The 16297-nt window shown below is 49.6% G+C and overlaps 1 protein-coding gene across 3 annotated transcripts; it reads left to right on the forward strand.

Annotated features, from left to right (window-relative positions):
* The first annotated feature begins 12591 nt into the window (after positions 1-12591).
* Mcl1 (MCL1 apoptosis regulator, BCL2 family member) lies at positions 12592-16032 on the forward strand. Of its 3 annotated transcripts, XM_059264883.1 has the most exons (4): positions 12595-13515; positions 13820-14067; positions 14286-14343; positions 14790-14905. In XM_059264883.1, exons 1-3 carry the CDS (start codon positions 12852-12854, stop codon positions 14337-14339), a joined length of 966 nt encoding a protein of 321 aa, XP_059120866.1. In that variant the 5' UTR covers positions 12595-12851; the 3' UTR covers positions 14340-14343; positions 14790-14905. The 3 variants fall into 3 exon arrangements, with proteins under 3 accessions (XP_059120868.1, XP_059120866.1, XP_059120865.1); XM_059264882.1 differs by lacking the exon at positions 14286-14343 and having other exon boundaries at positions 12599-13515; positions 14790-16032; XM_059264885.1 differs by lacking the exons at positions 13820-14067; positions 14286-14343 and having other exon boundaries at positions 12592-13515; positions 14790-16032.
* Positions 16033-16297: the final 265 nt, after the last annotated feature.

The raw sequence follows: 16297 nt of genomic DNA on the forward strand, positions 1-16297 counted from the left end.
ATCGGAGTGGGGCGTAGTACTGCACACCTGTAATCCAGCACTTGGGAGGTGTGAGCAGGAATCTCAAGAGCCATCCTTGGCTACAGGGAGTCTGAAGCCAGCCTGGGCTACATGAAACCCTGGAGAGGAAGAGAATTCAAACATCAGCAGACCTAGGAGGGAGGTTTTTTTGTTTTTTTTTTTTTTTGGCTGAGACAAGCTGTAACTAAAGTCACCCCATGTGAATACTAACTCAGCTGCGTAAAGGAAAGTCCTGGCGATACTCAATTGTCATGAGTCTTACTTGACATTAAGGGTCATGTCAAAATGCTTTTTATGATTAGGAAAATCTGAGTCATTGTCCAGCTTCCTCTATTGGATTTCTGAGTCACTTCCTCTTCAATTGACCCAAACTTACAAGAAATACCCATGATGGGTGTGGTGGAACATGTCTGTAGGGGCAGTTTCTTAGAAGCCGGAGGCAGGGGGATGACTGGAACCCACTGTGAGGTCTGCCCTGGCACCACAGTGAGATCTGAGAGGAGCACAGGGGAGGGGAAGGGAGGGGAGGGCAGAGGGGGAGCTCCGGGGGGCTCAGTGACAGTGCTTGCCTGGCGTGCACGAGTCCCGAGGTTCAGTACCACAGCTAGGGAGTGCGGAGGCTGGGTCTCAGTTGGTAAAGTGCCTCCGTAGCATACAGAAAGCCCTAAATGCAACTGTATACACTGGGGGGGGGGGGGGGTGCATGACTATAATCTCCGAACTCAGAAATTTACCTACATTGTGAGTTCTAGGCCTGCTTGAACTATTTAGACTCTGCCTAATAAAATAAAAGAGAGAAAAGGGAATGTCAAAAGTACAGGGTTTTGAGAATTTGGGAACTAGGAGGGCACTAGAGATCGGTTTCTGTGTGGTCACTACAGATGATGTAAACAAGGTTAGGACATCACTCCACTTTCGAGGCTGCATGGCCCGTCACGTAGCTCCTCCTAACCAGAGCCTCTCCCCTACAACAGCCGACTTTTTAAAAAGATTTTTATTATTTTAATCATGTGTATGTATGTGTATCTGTGTTGAGGGATGTGCACATAAGTGCAGGTGCCCTTGGAGGCCAGCAGAGGGTATCGGATCCCATGAGCTTGAGTTGCAGGTGGTTGGGAGACACCAGACGTCCATGCTTCGAACCAAACTCAAGTCCTCTGGGTAGAGCAGGAAGTACTCTTAACCACTGAGTTAGCTCTCCACCCCTGACTGACTGACTGATTTTTTGTTTTTGGGACAGGATCTTGCCCTGGCCTTGCAGTGGCCTTCCTGCCTCAGCTTCCAGGTGCTAGAATCGCAGATGTCCACCACTGCACCCCAGCTCTGAGTGAGTGGATCCAAGGCAAAGGTGGACCCCATTCGATTATTGTTTTGTGTTGGGAACTGACTCTGGAATTCCTCACTTGACCACACGCTGTACCCCAGGCTCCAGTGTGGACTATTTTATTAGAACTAAACTACACACTACTCAAAATGCTGTAGCAGGAGGATCACAAGGTCAGCTTAGGGGTCCTGTTTTAAAAAAAAAAAAAAAAAGACAGGGGAAAAAAGAGAAAAAGAGGGGGAGAAAGAAGAGATACCACACAGGGAGCATCCCTTACTGAGCCCAGCTGGGGGTTGACAGTCTTTTGAGGAGCTTTTGTTCTGAGGACTGCCCTGTGCCTTTCAAGGTGTTTACTAACATTACTAGCCAAGTGTGACAGCTCACACCTGTAACCTCAGTACTCTGGAGGCAGAGGCAGGAGGATTGCTGAGTTTGAGGTTAGCCTGGGCTACTATAGTACCAAGCCGGCCAGGGCTACAGGACAAGAGCCTATCTCAAGACAGGAGAGAACCACAAAACTTACCAAGCATTGTCAAATGCCCCTGGGAGTCGGCCTGTGAGAACTCCCATGCTGGCTTGTGGAGGGGAGCCTGGTCTTCCCCCTGCTCTGGGCCCCCTCTCTTCCCACTTCCCCAGGGGCTACCACACCATCAGATGGGAATGTCCTGAGGCTTCGGAAATACCGTCCTGGTCCAGAGCACTGACTGCTCTGCTAGAGGATCAGGGGTTAATCCCCAGCGCCCACGTGGCAGCTCATCTGTGGCTCTAGTCCCAGGGGACACAGTGCCCTTCTCTGGCTGCTGTGGCACACACTTCCAGACAAACATCCTTACAGAGGAAAACAGTAAGATGGAAGTCTCCCCTCTCCCTCCCCTCAGTGGGTGGCCTCGAAAGTGGCACCTGGGGTGAAAATGGGAAGCCGCAGTTTCTGCCCTTCCTCTTGCTCATGACGGGGATCCCCCAATTGGATAAAAGTTTACATAATTGGTAAAAATAACACAAAATATTTGCAAAGCTTAGCTTACCTGTGAATGCTATAAATCGAGATCAGGGTTTGAGTCCCTTCTGGGCTGGGGTACGTAGGTCATAGGTCAGCAAACAGTGCTTGCTTAAGCCAGGAGCCGGCCTGTGAGCCCCGCTCTCAGGACACAGAAGAAGGATGACCAGGAGAAGTTCAAGGCTGCTTAGACTACATGAGACCCATCTCCCCACTCCCTCCCCCCAACCCCCCAAAAAAGACAAAGAATGAAAGGGTGTCTTCCTGAGGCCTTGGGTTTGATCCTCACAACCAGCAAATTAAAAACAAAGCCCTTGCTGTGGTGGTGGTGGCACACTCCTTTAATCCCAGCACTCTAAGGCTGAGGCAGAGGCAGGAAGATCTCTGTTAGTTCGAGGCCAGCCTGGTCTACAGAGCCAGTTCCAGGACAGCCAGGGCTTTGTAGAGAGACCCTGTCTCAAAATAAACACAAAACAAACAAAAAAGTCCCTCTCTTACCACGAGAGGCAGTAAGGATAGACCAATATGGAGATATATATGTATATATCTTTTTCTTTCTTTTTGAGACGATGTGTCACCGTGCCCAGCACGATTTTTGTTTTGTTTTGTTGTTGTTGAGACAGGATCTCACTTTGAAGCCCTGGCAAGCCTCAGACTCACAAAGATCCACCTGCCCTGTCTCCCAAGTACTAGGATTAAAGGTGCGCGCCACCATGCAGGGCTCCTGCAAGGTGTGTTAATGAAGGCTAAGCTTGAGGGTTAAGAGAGGAAGAAAGGCCAGAAGAAAGTGAGGCAGGCGGGGAGCACAAATGTAGGCTCTCCTGAGGAGCAAACACCAGTTTTCTGGCACGTCTTCCTCGACTCGGGGACCATGCACTTGCCCTAGCCTTATTTAGGTCCTTGGCCACACTTAAGCAATTCAAGCTGTGTAGTCATAGGAAGACAGGAAACAGATGGTTGCTATAGAAACTTGTCTAAATACGCACTGAAACATGCACCAGGCTGAAGAGCAGTTTTGTTTTTTGCTTGGACTTAATTTTTCCCCTCTTAATTTGCTATTTTTCTGTCTCATCTCACTTTTTTTGTTGTTGTTTTGTTTTTGGGTTTTTTTTGTGTGTGTGTGGTTTTTTTTGAGACAGTTTCTCTATTTAGCACTGGCTGTCCTAGATCTCGCTCTGTAGCCCAGGCTGGCCTCTGCCTCCCGAGTGCCGGGATTAGAGGTGTGCTCTGCCACCACCGCCCAGCTTTTATTCACATTTTAATGCTTTGCAATCCTGCTTCCCAGTGCTGGTTCCCAACTTGCTGGCTCTGATCTGAAGCACCTCTTTTCCTTTGGGAACTCATAGTTTCAGCAGAATTACTGGGGGTCCGGGGGAGCGAGATGAGGGACAGCGAAGTATAATGAAATACATCTGTGGAAACAACAAACCCATTACTTTGCATGCTAATTAAAAAACAACATTTGGAAGCTGGGGTGGTGGCACACACCTCATCTCTGTCTCAAAAAACCTTGGGCTAGCTATGGTGGCACCTTTAATCCCAGCACCACAGAGGCAGGCAGTCTGCATAGCAAGCCTCAGGCCAACCAAGACTATATAGTGAACCCTGTTTTGTTTTGTTGTATTAAAAAACAAAAACAAACCAAAAAAAACCCATTAATTAGCCAATAGTTGTGATGCACACTTTTAATCTCAGCACTCCAGAGGCAGAGGCAGGAGGATCTCTGTGAGTTGGAGACCACAAAGGGAGTTCCAGTCCAGCCAGGGCTACACAGTGAGGCCCTGACTCACAAAGCAACCGTTAGGGAAGTAGGAAGCCTTCCCTGACAGCGGTTTTGACTTTGGAAGCCTTTGATGAATGTAATTCACAGCCATTCTCTGGGAATCCAGATGGGCCTGGCCAGTGTCCATCATCCTGGGCACTATTTACTAAAGTTTGCTTCAGCTTTGGCTAAAAAACAAAAACATCAGTTACCTGGACATGGTGTTATCCCTGCAGTCCCAACCCTCAGAGGTAGAGGCAAAGGATCATAAATTCAAGGTCCAGGCAGCAAGATCTCTTAGCACGCAGAGGCACTTGCTGCCAAGTCTGAGGATGTGAGTTCAATCCCCAGGACCCACAGGGTGGAATGAGGACTCCCAGAGGGCGTCCTCTGAGCACACACAGTCAGTGGTGCACTCACTCACTCCTACACACACACACACACACACACACACACACACACACACACACACGTAAATAAAAGAGACTAATATGGGGACATCCTGAGCTACATAGTGAATTCAAGGCCAGTTCGGGCTAAATGATCTTGTCTGAAAATAGTCATAATATCATATCATACTTGCCTGCCTGTGGAAGAGGCCGAAGGGAGCAGCATTCTGCTGGGTTTTGGCCTTTGCACTGCACAAACCCTATCAGGAGGCCGGCTGCGTGCACAGCATGCAGGATCTGTGTGACATCTATAGAAGGGTTTAGAAAGTCAGACACTTTTGTAGTCTCTTTCTTTGGGGGGTGGGGTGAGCAGGGATGTTTGTCCCTGTTTGACAGGGTCCCACGTAGGCCAAGCTGGTCATACACTGGATGAACTGGAGCTTCTGAACCTGGTGTCTCCACCTCACCAGTCCTGGGATTACAGGCATAAGCTTCCATGCCTCATCTCTGGAATACTACAGGTCAAACCCAGGGCTTCCTGGATGCTAAGTGAGCACACCACCTGGTGAACTGCACCTCCGCCCAGCCCTTGTAGTTCATAATCCCAGGTGACAGTCTTTTTATTTATTTATTTTTATTTTATGTGCATTGATGTTTTTGCTTACATGTATGTCTGTGTGAGGGTGTTGGATCCCCTGGAACTGGAGTTACAGACAGATGTGTGAGCCACCATGTGGGTGCTGGGAATTGAACCCAGGTCCTCTGGAAGAGCAGCCAGAGCTCTTAACCGCTGAGGCAGCTCTCCAGCACCCCTCTCCCAGATGACAGTCTTAACCAACCCAGAAGTAGGTAAGATTTTCTCTTCTTCAATTTGATGACTAGTGTATGACTTGGCCTGTAAAGCATATGGACACCAGACAGGGAACAGGGAAGGAACAGGGAAGGATGGGAGGTAGACTTGATAAGGGAGACTGTGTTTTACATGTAAAGTGTTCACCAGGAGCCAGTGGGGTGGCTTAGCATGTACAAGCGCTTGCTGCCAAGACTAACAACCTGGGTTTGAGCCCTGGGACCCACATGGTAGACATGGAGAACCACGGTCCGCAAGTTCTCCTCTGTGCACAGCCCCCATACATTTATACATGGTGTAATAAGCTTGTAAAAGTTAAAAGCTGGCTGTTTCCGCTGTGGTACCAAGACATGCAGATATGAATTCAAGTGGGAAACACTAACAGCAATGAAGATTTTTTTAAGACATTGTCAAGGACTAGTTTCATGAGGCTGGAGAGATGGCTCAGTGGTTAAGAGCACTGGCTGCTTTTCCAGAGGTGCTGAGTTCAATTCCCAGCACCTATATGGTGGCTCACGACTATCTCTAGTGGGATCTGATGCTCTTCTCTGGCATAAAGGCATACATACAGATAGAGCACTCATATACATAAAATAAATAAATCAATCTTAAAAAAAAAAGAAAGAACTAGTTCCATAACTCCTGAGCCCTTTCATCCATTTCAGGGGTAGAAGAAGTAACTTCCTTTTTGTTTTTTCTCTGAGACAGCATCTCATTCTGCGTCCAGGCTGGCATGGAACTCACAGTCACAGTGTAGCCCAGGCTGGCCTTGAACGTTCGCTCCATGATTCTCTTGCTCCAGCCTGCTGAGTGCTGAGATTATAGACAAGCCACCAAGCTTGGGTCTTGTGTTACAAGCCTGTAATGCTGACTCTTGTGAGACCAAGGCAAAGGATTCAGGGCCAGCCTGTGCTACACAACAGCCAGACCCTAACTGAAAACAAAACAAAACAGAGCTTAGAGGTAGAGCTCTTGCCTAGCATGTTTAAATCTTTGGGCTCCACCTCCATCATGCGCGCGCACACACAGACACACACACACAAGCTCCCTTCAGAGACAACAAGAACTGCGAGCATTCTGGGAGTCATATCTAATCCCTAGGAGAAGCACAGAATAATGCCTAAGACTTTCTAGAAGACTAATGGTATGAGAAATTCAAAAGGCTGAATAGCACCCGAGCTTTGGGTAACAAAAATGAGAGTCTGGGCCGGGCGGTGGTGGCGCACGCCTTTAATCCCAGCACTCGGGAGGCAGTGGCAGGCGGATTTCTGTGAGTTCGAGGCCAGCCTGGGCTACCAAGTGAGTCCCAGGAAAGGCGCAAAGCTACACAGAGAAACCCTGTCTCGAAAAACCAAAAAAAAAAAAAAAAAAAAAATGAGAGTCTGGGACTGCACCTCACTTGGTAGAGTGTTCGCCAAGTAAGCACGAGCCTAAGGGAATCTGGAAGTCAAAAGCCATCCTCGGCTGCAGAGGGAGTGCAGTGCCAACCCTACCACAAGGCCGGGTGAAAAGGTGGAGGGCCTGTGTCAGAGTGTACATGTCTGAGGAGAGAGTCCTCTGCCACCAGGATGAAGTCCACAGAGCCGGGGGACAACGCTAGAGCTTGATTCCTAGGGTATCACTGCATCAGCCCTTAGAGCATTCCTAGTTAGTCAGAGCCTTGAAGGACATCTGCTCGGAGCCCCTCCTCAGTCAGACTCTTTCCCCGAGGAAGACAGCTTTATGAGGAGATTTCTAGCTGACCAGCATCCCCACAGTTTTTCCTGGACTGTCTATTCTTTGTATTTGCTTCCCATGAAACTGGGATTATTCCTTTTATTTAACAGTATGCCAAGGTACCTATTGGTTCATACCTGCCCCCAAAATACAACAGCTCAAAAGACAGGCATTTTAGGGAGTTAGGACTTGTCAAACATGGCTAAAGCCTAGGGAACTGAAAACAGACTCCTACTGGATAGTGACGTCATTTACCCGAGGCAGCTCACTTCGTCTGGAGGCTTCCACAGGCATGCCCAGAAGGTCTGCACGATGTTCTGTGCGACATCCATGGAAGAAACAGTGAAGTAATGTGCCTTTCTTCAAGGATGTCAGCAAGCTTGCTGAAGATCTCTTCAGGAACGTTCTGGAATGTTCTAGCTCTTTAAAAAAAATTCATTTACTCAAGTCCTGCTTGAAAATAGCCTTGATCAATGGCCCTGAGCTTCCCACGGCCAGGAGAGCTGGAGGACACAGTCCACGGCAGCCTGGAAGTCATGAATGCTGTGGATCTCAGTGAATCTTCCCACAGCATCCATGTCAGGTGATCATTTCCTCACACCACCACCAGCATCTTAACTACTCACTCTACCTTCAGGGGTTGAAGGAGCACTTCTCTCAACTCGATAAAGCTCTCCCTGCAGCTACTCCAGACCAAGTGGAAACATGCGCCACTTTCACTCATCTCTAGACACCCAAGCGTGTCGATGTGCCGGCCAAGTGTGGTCCAGCTGTGACCTGAGCAGGCCAAGTGATGCTGTCCATCACTGTCTTGTAAGGACATGTACCTGCACTCAGACCTTTTAGACCAGGCTGGCCTTGAACTTACTGACCGCCACCTGCCCCTGCCTCCTGAGAGCCTAATCTTTTTTTTTTTTTTTTTAAACAGGCTGACTTTAAATTTGCTATGTAGCTGAAGATGACCTTAGTTAGACTCCCGATCCCCCTGCCTCCACCTCCCAAGAACTGGGATTACAAGTGTGTACTGCTGTGCCTGGCTACACACTTAAAGTCTTAACACATTAAAATTGCCCTAATGTGATTTCTACCCCGGCCCATCTTGTTTGAATTCCGTGGGAGCCAGGCCTGGGTGCTGCAGGCCTGTGAGCCCAACTACTATAGAGCTGAGACAAGATGATGGCAAGTTCAAGGTTTCCTTCATCTATAATGTGGATTCAAGACCAGTCTAGGCATTTTATGAGACCTTGTCTCAAAAACCCAAACAAGAAAGCTGGACGGGACTATCTGGAGTCAGGTAAAGGGGACCAGCAAAGGTAGAACAGGAGGAATGGGGGAGGGGTAAATATAATAATGGGCTGTTGAGAGGGCTCGGTGGTTAAGAACACTGTCTGCTCTTCCAGAGGACCTGGGTTCCATTCCCAGTACCCACGTGGAAGCTCACACCAGTTCCAGGGGATCTGTTGTCTGCTTCTGGCCTCCATGGGCACCAGACATCGACATAGTACACATACACGCATATAGACAGAACATCCGTACACATAAAATTAAAATGTTTTAAAAAGAAGAAATACAATACATATATGTGTGGAAGTGTCACAGTGGAGACCATCTCTTTGTATGTTGTCCAAAAAGTTAATCTTTCTTTCTTTTTTTTCTTTCTTTCTTTCTTTCTTTCTTTCTTTCTTTCTTTCTCTCTCTCTCTCTCTTTCTTTTCTTTTCTTTCCTTTCTCTCTCTCTCTCTCTCTCTCTCTCTCTCTCTCTCTCTCTCTCTCTCTCTTTCTTTCGACAGGGTTTCTCTATGTAATTCTAGCTGTCCTTGAACTCACTCTGTAGACCAGGCTGGTTTCAAACTAAGAGATCCTCCTGGCTCTGCCTTCCAAGTGCTGCAATTAAAGGTGTGCACGACCACTGCCTGCCTCAAAAGGTTAATTTTTAAAAAGTGAGAATCCATAAAAAATAAAATAAAGCCAGCAGTGGTGGCGCACGCCTTTAATCCCAGCACTCAGGAGGCAGAGGTAGGTGGATCTTCGTGAATTTGAGGCCAGCCTGGGCTACAAAGCAAGTTCCGGGACAGCCAGGACTGTTACACAGAGAAACCTTGTCTTGAAAAACCAAAATAAAACATGCCAGGCACAGTAGTCCACATCTGTAATCCACAGTATTTCTTTCCTGTGGGAGCTATATGACATGGTACCCTGTGAAGGCCAGAGGACAACCTGAGGGACTCAGTCCTCTCCTTGTCCCAGGGGTCCCCGGGGTCAGACTCACACCCTCAAGCCTGCTGGCAGCACTTTGACCCCAAACCATCTTCCAGTGTTTCTAAATGTATCTTTCCACATCTTCCTCTCATTAGAGGTTCCTGCCCCTTTCTCCTTCTTTCTGATTTTGTTCGGTTTTTAATTTGTACAGTTATTTTGGTGTTTGAGACAGGATCTCATGTAGCCCAGGCTGGCCTCAGAGTCATTATGTAATAAGAAGATGACCTTTGACTCCTGATCTTCCTGTCTCGCCTGTTAAGTGCTGGGATTACAGGTATAAGTCACCCCTCCTAGCACAAGCATTTGTTTTTGTTTTGGTTTGGTTTCTGAGAGACAGAGCCTTTCTGTGTATCTTAGGCTCCATTTGGATTCGGAATCCTGTCTTCAGAATGCTGGCTTACAGGTGTGTGCCACCACGGCCCTCCAGAACATTATTATTTGACTACTGTACTGCAGCGGAATCCTCACTTATTCCTTTGCCTCTGGTCCCTTCTGCCCATTCATCTCAACCCCACAATTAAGTAATGAAACTGAACTAGAGCATACACTAACTATGGTATCTAGTGTCGTATTTCCCAGCTGCCTACAAGTCCTGTGGTGCAGCCTTGGAGGCAGAAGCAGGAGGATTAATTAGCTCAAGGTTATCCTCAGCTACAAGGCAAGTTTGAGGCCAGCCTAGGCTACATGTGACCCTGTCTCAAAAAACTTTAAAGGGGGGCTGTTGAGATGACTTAGGGGTTAAGCCAGCATACTGTTCTTCCAGGGGACCCAGGTTCAGTTCCCAGCACCTAAGTTTGATGGCTCACAAACCCCTGTAACAGCTCACTTCCAAATGCACCTGCACACATGTGCACATACACATCATTGAAAATAATAAATATATATTAAGTTCAGGCTGAGTGTGGCAGCTCGTATCATCCCAGAGTGTAGCAGACTGAGGCAGGGAGATGGCCTCCACTTGGAGGCCAACCTGGGCAAACTCTCTTCCATAAGGCTTTCCTTCAGGTCACCTAGCCCAAATGAATGTCTCTAATTCCATCATTGAAATTGTTTATGCCTCCTGTATACCCCAATCACACTGTGGTTAGTTGTTGCCTCCTGTATACCCATTTCACATTGTGGTTAGTTGATGCCTCCTGTATACCCATTTCACATTGTGGTTAGTTGTTGCCTCCTGTATACCCATTTCACATTGTGGTTAGTTGATGCCTCCTGTATACCCATTTCACATTGTGGTTAGTTGATGCCTCCTGTATACCCATTTCACATTGTGGTTAGTTGATGCCTCCTGTATACCCATTTCACATTGTGGTTAGTTGATGCCTCCTGTATACCCATTTCACATTGTGGTTAGTTGATGCCTCCTGTATACCCATTTCACATTGTGGTTAGTTGTTGTGCATGACTAAAAGTTTCTTACAGGCCAGGCGGTGGCACATACCTTTAATCCCAGCACTTGGGAGGCAGAACCAGGCAGATCTCTGTGAGTTCGAGGCCAGCCTGGTCTACAGAGTGAGATCCAGGACAGGCACCAAAACTACACAGAGAAACCCTGTCTCGAAAAACCAGAAAATACAGAAATATTCCTTAGTCACTACAATTACAAGATGCTTCTCTCCACACTCCCTGCCACATCCTATAAAACTAGGGTTCTAGATCCTGCTTTCAAACAATCATATGCTTCTGTGTCTCCTTAATAAACTGTGATTTCATGTTTATATATTTAATGAATGTGTGTGGAGGTGAGAGGACAACTTTCAGGCGTCAGTTCTCTCCTTTCACCGTGTGGATCCAGTGGGAGAACTCAGGTCCTCAGGCTTGGCAGCAGCTGCCTTTACTCACTGGCCATCTCTAGTCTTAATTTTTGTGCCTCACAAGTTCTGAAATTAAGGGTGTGCAGCCACTTTACAGAGTTTTGAACCCAGGGTTTAATGTTAGACAAGCACTCCACCAATTCAGTCATATTCCCAGCCTGCGATTTTGTTTGTTTGTTTGTTTGTTTGTTTGTTTGAGACAGGGTCTCACGATGTAACTCTGGCTGGCTTGGAACTTGCTATGTAGATCAGGTGTCCTAGGGTTTCTATTGCTGTGACTGAAACACCATGATCAAAAAGCAGCTTGGGGAGGGAACGGTTTGTCTACGTCAGTGTTTATTGAACACACCAGAAGCCTGGAGGAGCTGATGCAGAGACCATAGAGAGGCCCTGCTTTCTGGCTTGTTCAGCCTGCTTTCTTATAGAACCCAGGACCACCAGCCTAGGGATGGCGCCACCCACAATGGGCTGAGCCCTCCCCCCATCCATCACTAAGTAAGAAAATGCCTTACAGCTGGATCTTATGGCGGCATTTGCTCAATTGAGGTTCCCTCCTTTCAGATAACTCTAGCTGGTGTCAAGTTAAGCACACCCGGTTTGCCTCAAACGGAGATCCCCACCTTTTTATGAGGTGCTGGGGATCAACCCAGGACTTCCACACGGGTAGGCAAGCGCTCTACCAACTGAGCTCTACCCTTAGCCATCATAAATGGCTGTTTTTAGACTGCAGGCTCATTATGTAGCCAAGGATGATCTTCTGGGTTTCCTGCCTCTACCTCCCCAGGGCCGGGCAAGCACTCTACCAACTGAGCTACAGGCCCAGCCACCATAAATGACATTTTTAGACTTTATCATTTGGGGGAGTGAGGAGCTGGGCTTTGTGGCAGCCATTGGACAACTCTGAGAAGCTGGCTCGCTCCTTCCACCCTTAGGTGGGTTCCAGGTGCCGAACTCAGGTCTTCAGGTTTGGGTTTCAGTGGCAGAAGCCTTTCGCCAGTTGAACCTTTTCACAGGCTCCACAGAAATAACTGCAATAGTGGCCTATGAAGCGTCCTCATTTAAAACATAGAAAAATGACCCAGGTCTCCAACAGTGTGCTCCGATTTACTCTTATTTTGGAAACCCTCCCCCTTTCCTTAATTTCTAAGTGAATCAATGGTTACGAGTGGTGTGGAGAGACGCCTGGGCGGTTGAGAGCCCCGGCTGCTCTTCCAGAGGACTCGGGTTCGACTCCCAGCACCCACATGGAGGAACACAACCACACACACAAAGTTTTAAGTGGTATGGTGTAACAACGAGGCGGGTAGGGCAAGCCTGGTGCCGGCACGAGAAGGGCTAAGGCAGGACTACCTAATGTTAGGGCCAGCCTGAGCTCCACAGGGAGTTCGGGGACACCCCGTCACAAACGGCGCCCCCGAGCAGGGAGGCCCGGCGTTCGGCCGGGGGGCGGGGGCGGGGGGCGAGAGGCGTCCCGGTCGTAAAGGCCCGCGCGCCGCCCGCCCCGCCGTTATGTAACCGGCGGCGGAAGAGCCGCCGCGGCGTGGGGCGCCGCGCTCCGGAAGTCACGCCCCTTTCCCTTGTACGGGAAGCCCCTGCTTGCGTCAGAGCGGCCCTAAGGCGGCGGCCGGTTACCGCCTGTCCCACTCCTGACTTCCGCCCGCCTCGAGTCGGGAGTCGCGGCCTGCCAGGCGCTCGATCGCTCGGCCTGCGGCGTCCCACCATGTTCGGCCTGCGGAGAAACGCGGTGATCGGCCTGAACCTGTACTGCGGCGGCGCCAGCCTCGGCGCGGGCGGCGGCTCTCCGGCCGGGGCGCGCCTGACGGCCGAGGAGGCCAAGGCCCGGCGCGAGGGGGGAGGGGAGGCGGCCCTGCTGCCCGGCGCGCGGGGGGTGGCGCGGCCGCCGCCCGTGGGCGCCGAGGACCCCGACGTGGCCGCGGCGGCCGAGCGGCGGCTGCTGCGCTCGCCGGGCCTCCTGGCCGTGCCGCCCGACGAGACGGCCGCGCCGGCCGCCGCCGCCGCCGCCGCCGCCGCCGCCGCCATCATGTCTCCCGAGGAGGAGCTGGACGGCTGCGAGCCGGAGGCGCTCGGCAAGCGCCCGGCCGTGCTGCCCCTGCTGGAGCGCGTGAGCGAGGCGGCCAAGAGCTCGGGCGCCGCCGGCTCGCTGCCCTCCACGCCGCCGCCGGCCGAGGAGGAGGAGGAGGACGAGGACGACGAGCTGTACCGCCAGTCGCTGGAGATCATCTCGCGCTACCTGCGGGAGCAGGCGGCCGGCGCCAAGGACACGAAGCCGCTGGGCGAGGCGGGCGCGGCGGGCCGGAGGGCGCTGGAGACCCTGCGGCGCGTGGGCGACGGGGTGCAGCGCAACCACGAGACGGCCTTCCAGGGTAAGTCGGCGCCCGGGGCGGGGCGGGCCGTGCGGGGAAGGAGAGCCAGCGAGCCAGCCTGGCTCGGCGACCAGAATGTTCTGGCCGTGAGTCATTGTTTCCGCCCATCTGGCAGTTGGGTTCAAAAGCCGGAAAGGGTGGGATGTCAGTGGCGGCGGCGTGGGGTCCGCCTGAGTGCTCCGCAGCCCGGAGAAGCCGAGGCCCCTCGGCGTGGGTGGGCGAGGGGGTCGTGCCCCCCCCCCCCCCCAGCTGCAGACAAAGGACAAAAGGCCATGAGGTTGCATGCTTTTCTTCTTCTTCTCAGGCATGCTTCGGAAACTGGACATTAAAAACGAAGACGATGTGAAATCTTTTTCTCGAGTGATGGTCCATGTTTTCAAAGATGGCGTAACAAACTGGGGCAGGATTGTGACTCTTATTTCTTTTGGTGCCTATGTGGCCAAACACTTGAAGAGCATAAACCAGGAGAGCTGCATCGAACCGTTAGCGGAAAGTATCACAGATGTTCTTGTAAGGACAAAACGGGACTGGCTTGTCAAACAAAGAGGCTGGGTAAGTGTGCCTTGTGGTTTAAAGGGGCCGTGGAGTAGAAGTGGGGTGCAGGATTTTGTGAAGGTGGACACAGCTAAAGGTTTTTACAGAGTGCCCCCCGGCTCCAGATCTAATTTATGTATCTCTGGTTGCTTGATGTTGGACGTTGTAAGTGATAGGTCCAGAGAAAAAGTGATACGACGGTCTTGAATTGTACCAAAAGGTCTTGTATTCTGTAGGTGGTTCTTCTAATTCAGTTGGATAATCTTCAGAGCAGTGGATTCAAACCGTGAAGAAGTAAGAGTCACCTGTGATGACTGAATTTCATTCCCAGTGGGCCCCTCATTTTAATCAAATGGACACGGGGTAGAGCCCGAATTTCAGAAGTTTAGTACCCAAAGAGCTCTGGGTGTGAGGTGTACTGGACCTCATTAGGAAACACTGACCCACGGGAGAGTGCTACAGAGGGATCTGAAGAGCGGTCAGGATTTCTTTCTGTCTTCTGCCATGTTATGGGGCCCTCAAAATTCTTTTGTTCGGATTGCAGCGCAGTTGCTGTGAGTTAGGATATTCTGAGTGGTTACTCACCGAAAAGATCTCCAGAAATGTCTCTTGCGTCCCAGGAGTATATAATAATTGGTTCACCATTGTTTGGGGGATATTTTAATTCACCCTTTCTCTGTATTTAGTATTACAACGGCAGAAACCCATACTTGAAAAATGTGTTTCTTTTTGTTTTCTAGGATGGGTTTGTGGAGTTCTTCCACGTACAGGACCTAGAAGGCGGCATCAGAAATGTGCTGCTGGCCTTTGCGGGTGTTGCTGGAGTAGGGGCTGGTCTGGCATACCTAATCAGATAGCCTTGTGAGTGCAGTAGGTGACTCTTAACTCCAGCCACCAAACTACACGCTTCTGTGAAAACAAGTGTATTTATGAAGTTGGACTTGAAGCTGCCCGCTTTAACAATCCAGGAGTTCCACTCTAGCAACGTAGCCAGAAAGAAAGCAAGTGGCTGCAGGATTGTGACTAACAAGAATAAATACATGGGAAAGTGCTCCTTGTGGAAGAGTACTGTCTGAAAGAAGCAGTTTTCACTCAGCAGACTTTGGAGGCCGTGGAGGAGGACTTGTAGATTGAACGAAAGTGGGTAGATGGACAGACTCTTGATTCCTTGTCTAGAAGAGTGGCCAGTCAGGCTAGTCATAGAGCTCAATAAATGTGCAGAATCCACCACTCTCCTGTAGTGTTGAAAGAGAAGCACTAACAATGGCGGTGACCTGTGAGAAATGGATTTAAGCTACAAGTGACCAGCTGTGACTAGAAGCCACAGTACTGTAGGAGGATGTGAAGGGAGCCGCTCGGGGGAGCTTCCCCAGGTGCACTCCTTGACGGCCCAAGTGCTCAGGACACGAGGCCTGTCTGCTCGGGCTTGGTTTGGATGACTAAGTTTATCAGCCTAGTTACGGCCAAAAGTACTTGACTCAAGGTCCGCTAATTAGTTACAAGACTGAGAAGCCTCAATTTTTAAGAAAAACAACTTATAAAAAATGTATTTGTCTGTAAAAATTGTATATATTTTTACAGAAAGTCTATTTCTTTGAATATAAAAAGAGGGAAGTCTTGGATTTAGTTTTTCCATACCCTTTTGAAATTTGCAACTTCTCTAGTTAGAAATCTATTTCTTACAGCTTTTTAAAACTTTGTCGTGATCAGTTCTAGAGTGTATCCAGAACCAGTTGTGTGTGTGGACTGGTTGTAGTGGAACAAATCAGATTCATAACTATGCAGGCTTCGTTTTCCAGTCTGATTTTGTATCACAGATAGAGGTAAGACATTCGACCCCCATTTGACGTGCTAAAATTGTAAAGTGGTTTGGGAACACAGGCTAGACTCATAACCATGGTGCTATTCACGGGGTTTACTTGTTTAACACAAGTTGAAGCCTGGTGGTGTCAATAAAACAAGTATGTATTTCTTTTCTACTAATGATTGCCAAGCCTTGTTTTGAATTTCTGTACTGGTCTGTCTGATGCTCCACCTGTTAATGAGTTAACCTGTACTTCCTTTCCTTTCTTCACATACGGGCTTGTTATGCTCTCCCTGGGCCCTCTACAGATATAATCGAGGTCTACATTGCCTCCCTGAACCCCCACCCTCACCCCCCAACTAGGAACCTAAGTGATCTCCCTCCCTCCCTCCCATCAGCGTCGGCAGAAGTTTGTCTCCTTAGGGTAGTGACTTCCTGTGACAG

This window comes from Peromyscus eremicus, chromosome 6, assembly GCF_949786415.1.
Source record: "Peromyscus eremicus chromosome 6, PerEre_H2_v1, whole genome shotgun sequence".
NCBI classification, from domain to species: domain Eukaryota; kingdom Metazoa; phylum Chordata; class Mammalia; order Rodentia; family Cricetidae; genus Peromyscus; species Peromyscus eremicus.

What these genes read in the sequence shown, in the direction of transcription:
- Mcl1 (XM_059264882.1), top strand. Translation starts at nt 12,852, where the DNA reads ATGTTCGGCCTGCGGAGAAACGCGGTGATCGGCCTGAACCTGTACTGC. An exon ending in CCACGAGACGGCCTTCCAGG is followed by an intron (nt 13,516 to 13,819) that starts GTAAGTCGGCGC and finishes TCTTCTTCTCAG; the next exon opens with GCATGCTTCGGAAACTGGAC. An exon ending in TTGTCAAACAAAGAGGCTGG is followed by an intron (nt 14,068 to 14,789) that starts GTAAGTGTGCCT and finishes TTTGTTTTCTAG; the next exon opens with GATGGGTTTGTGGAGTTCTT.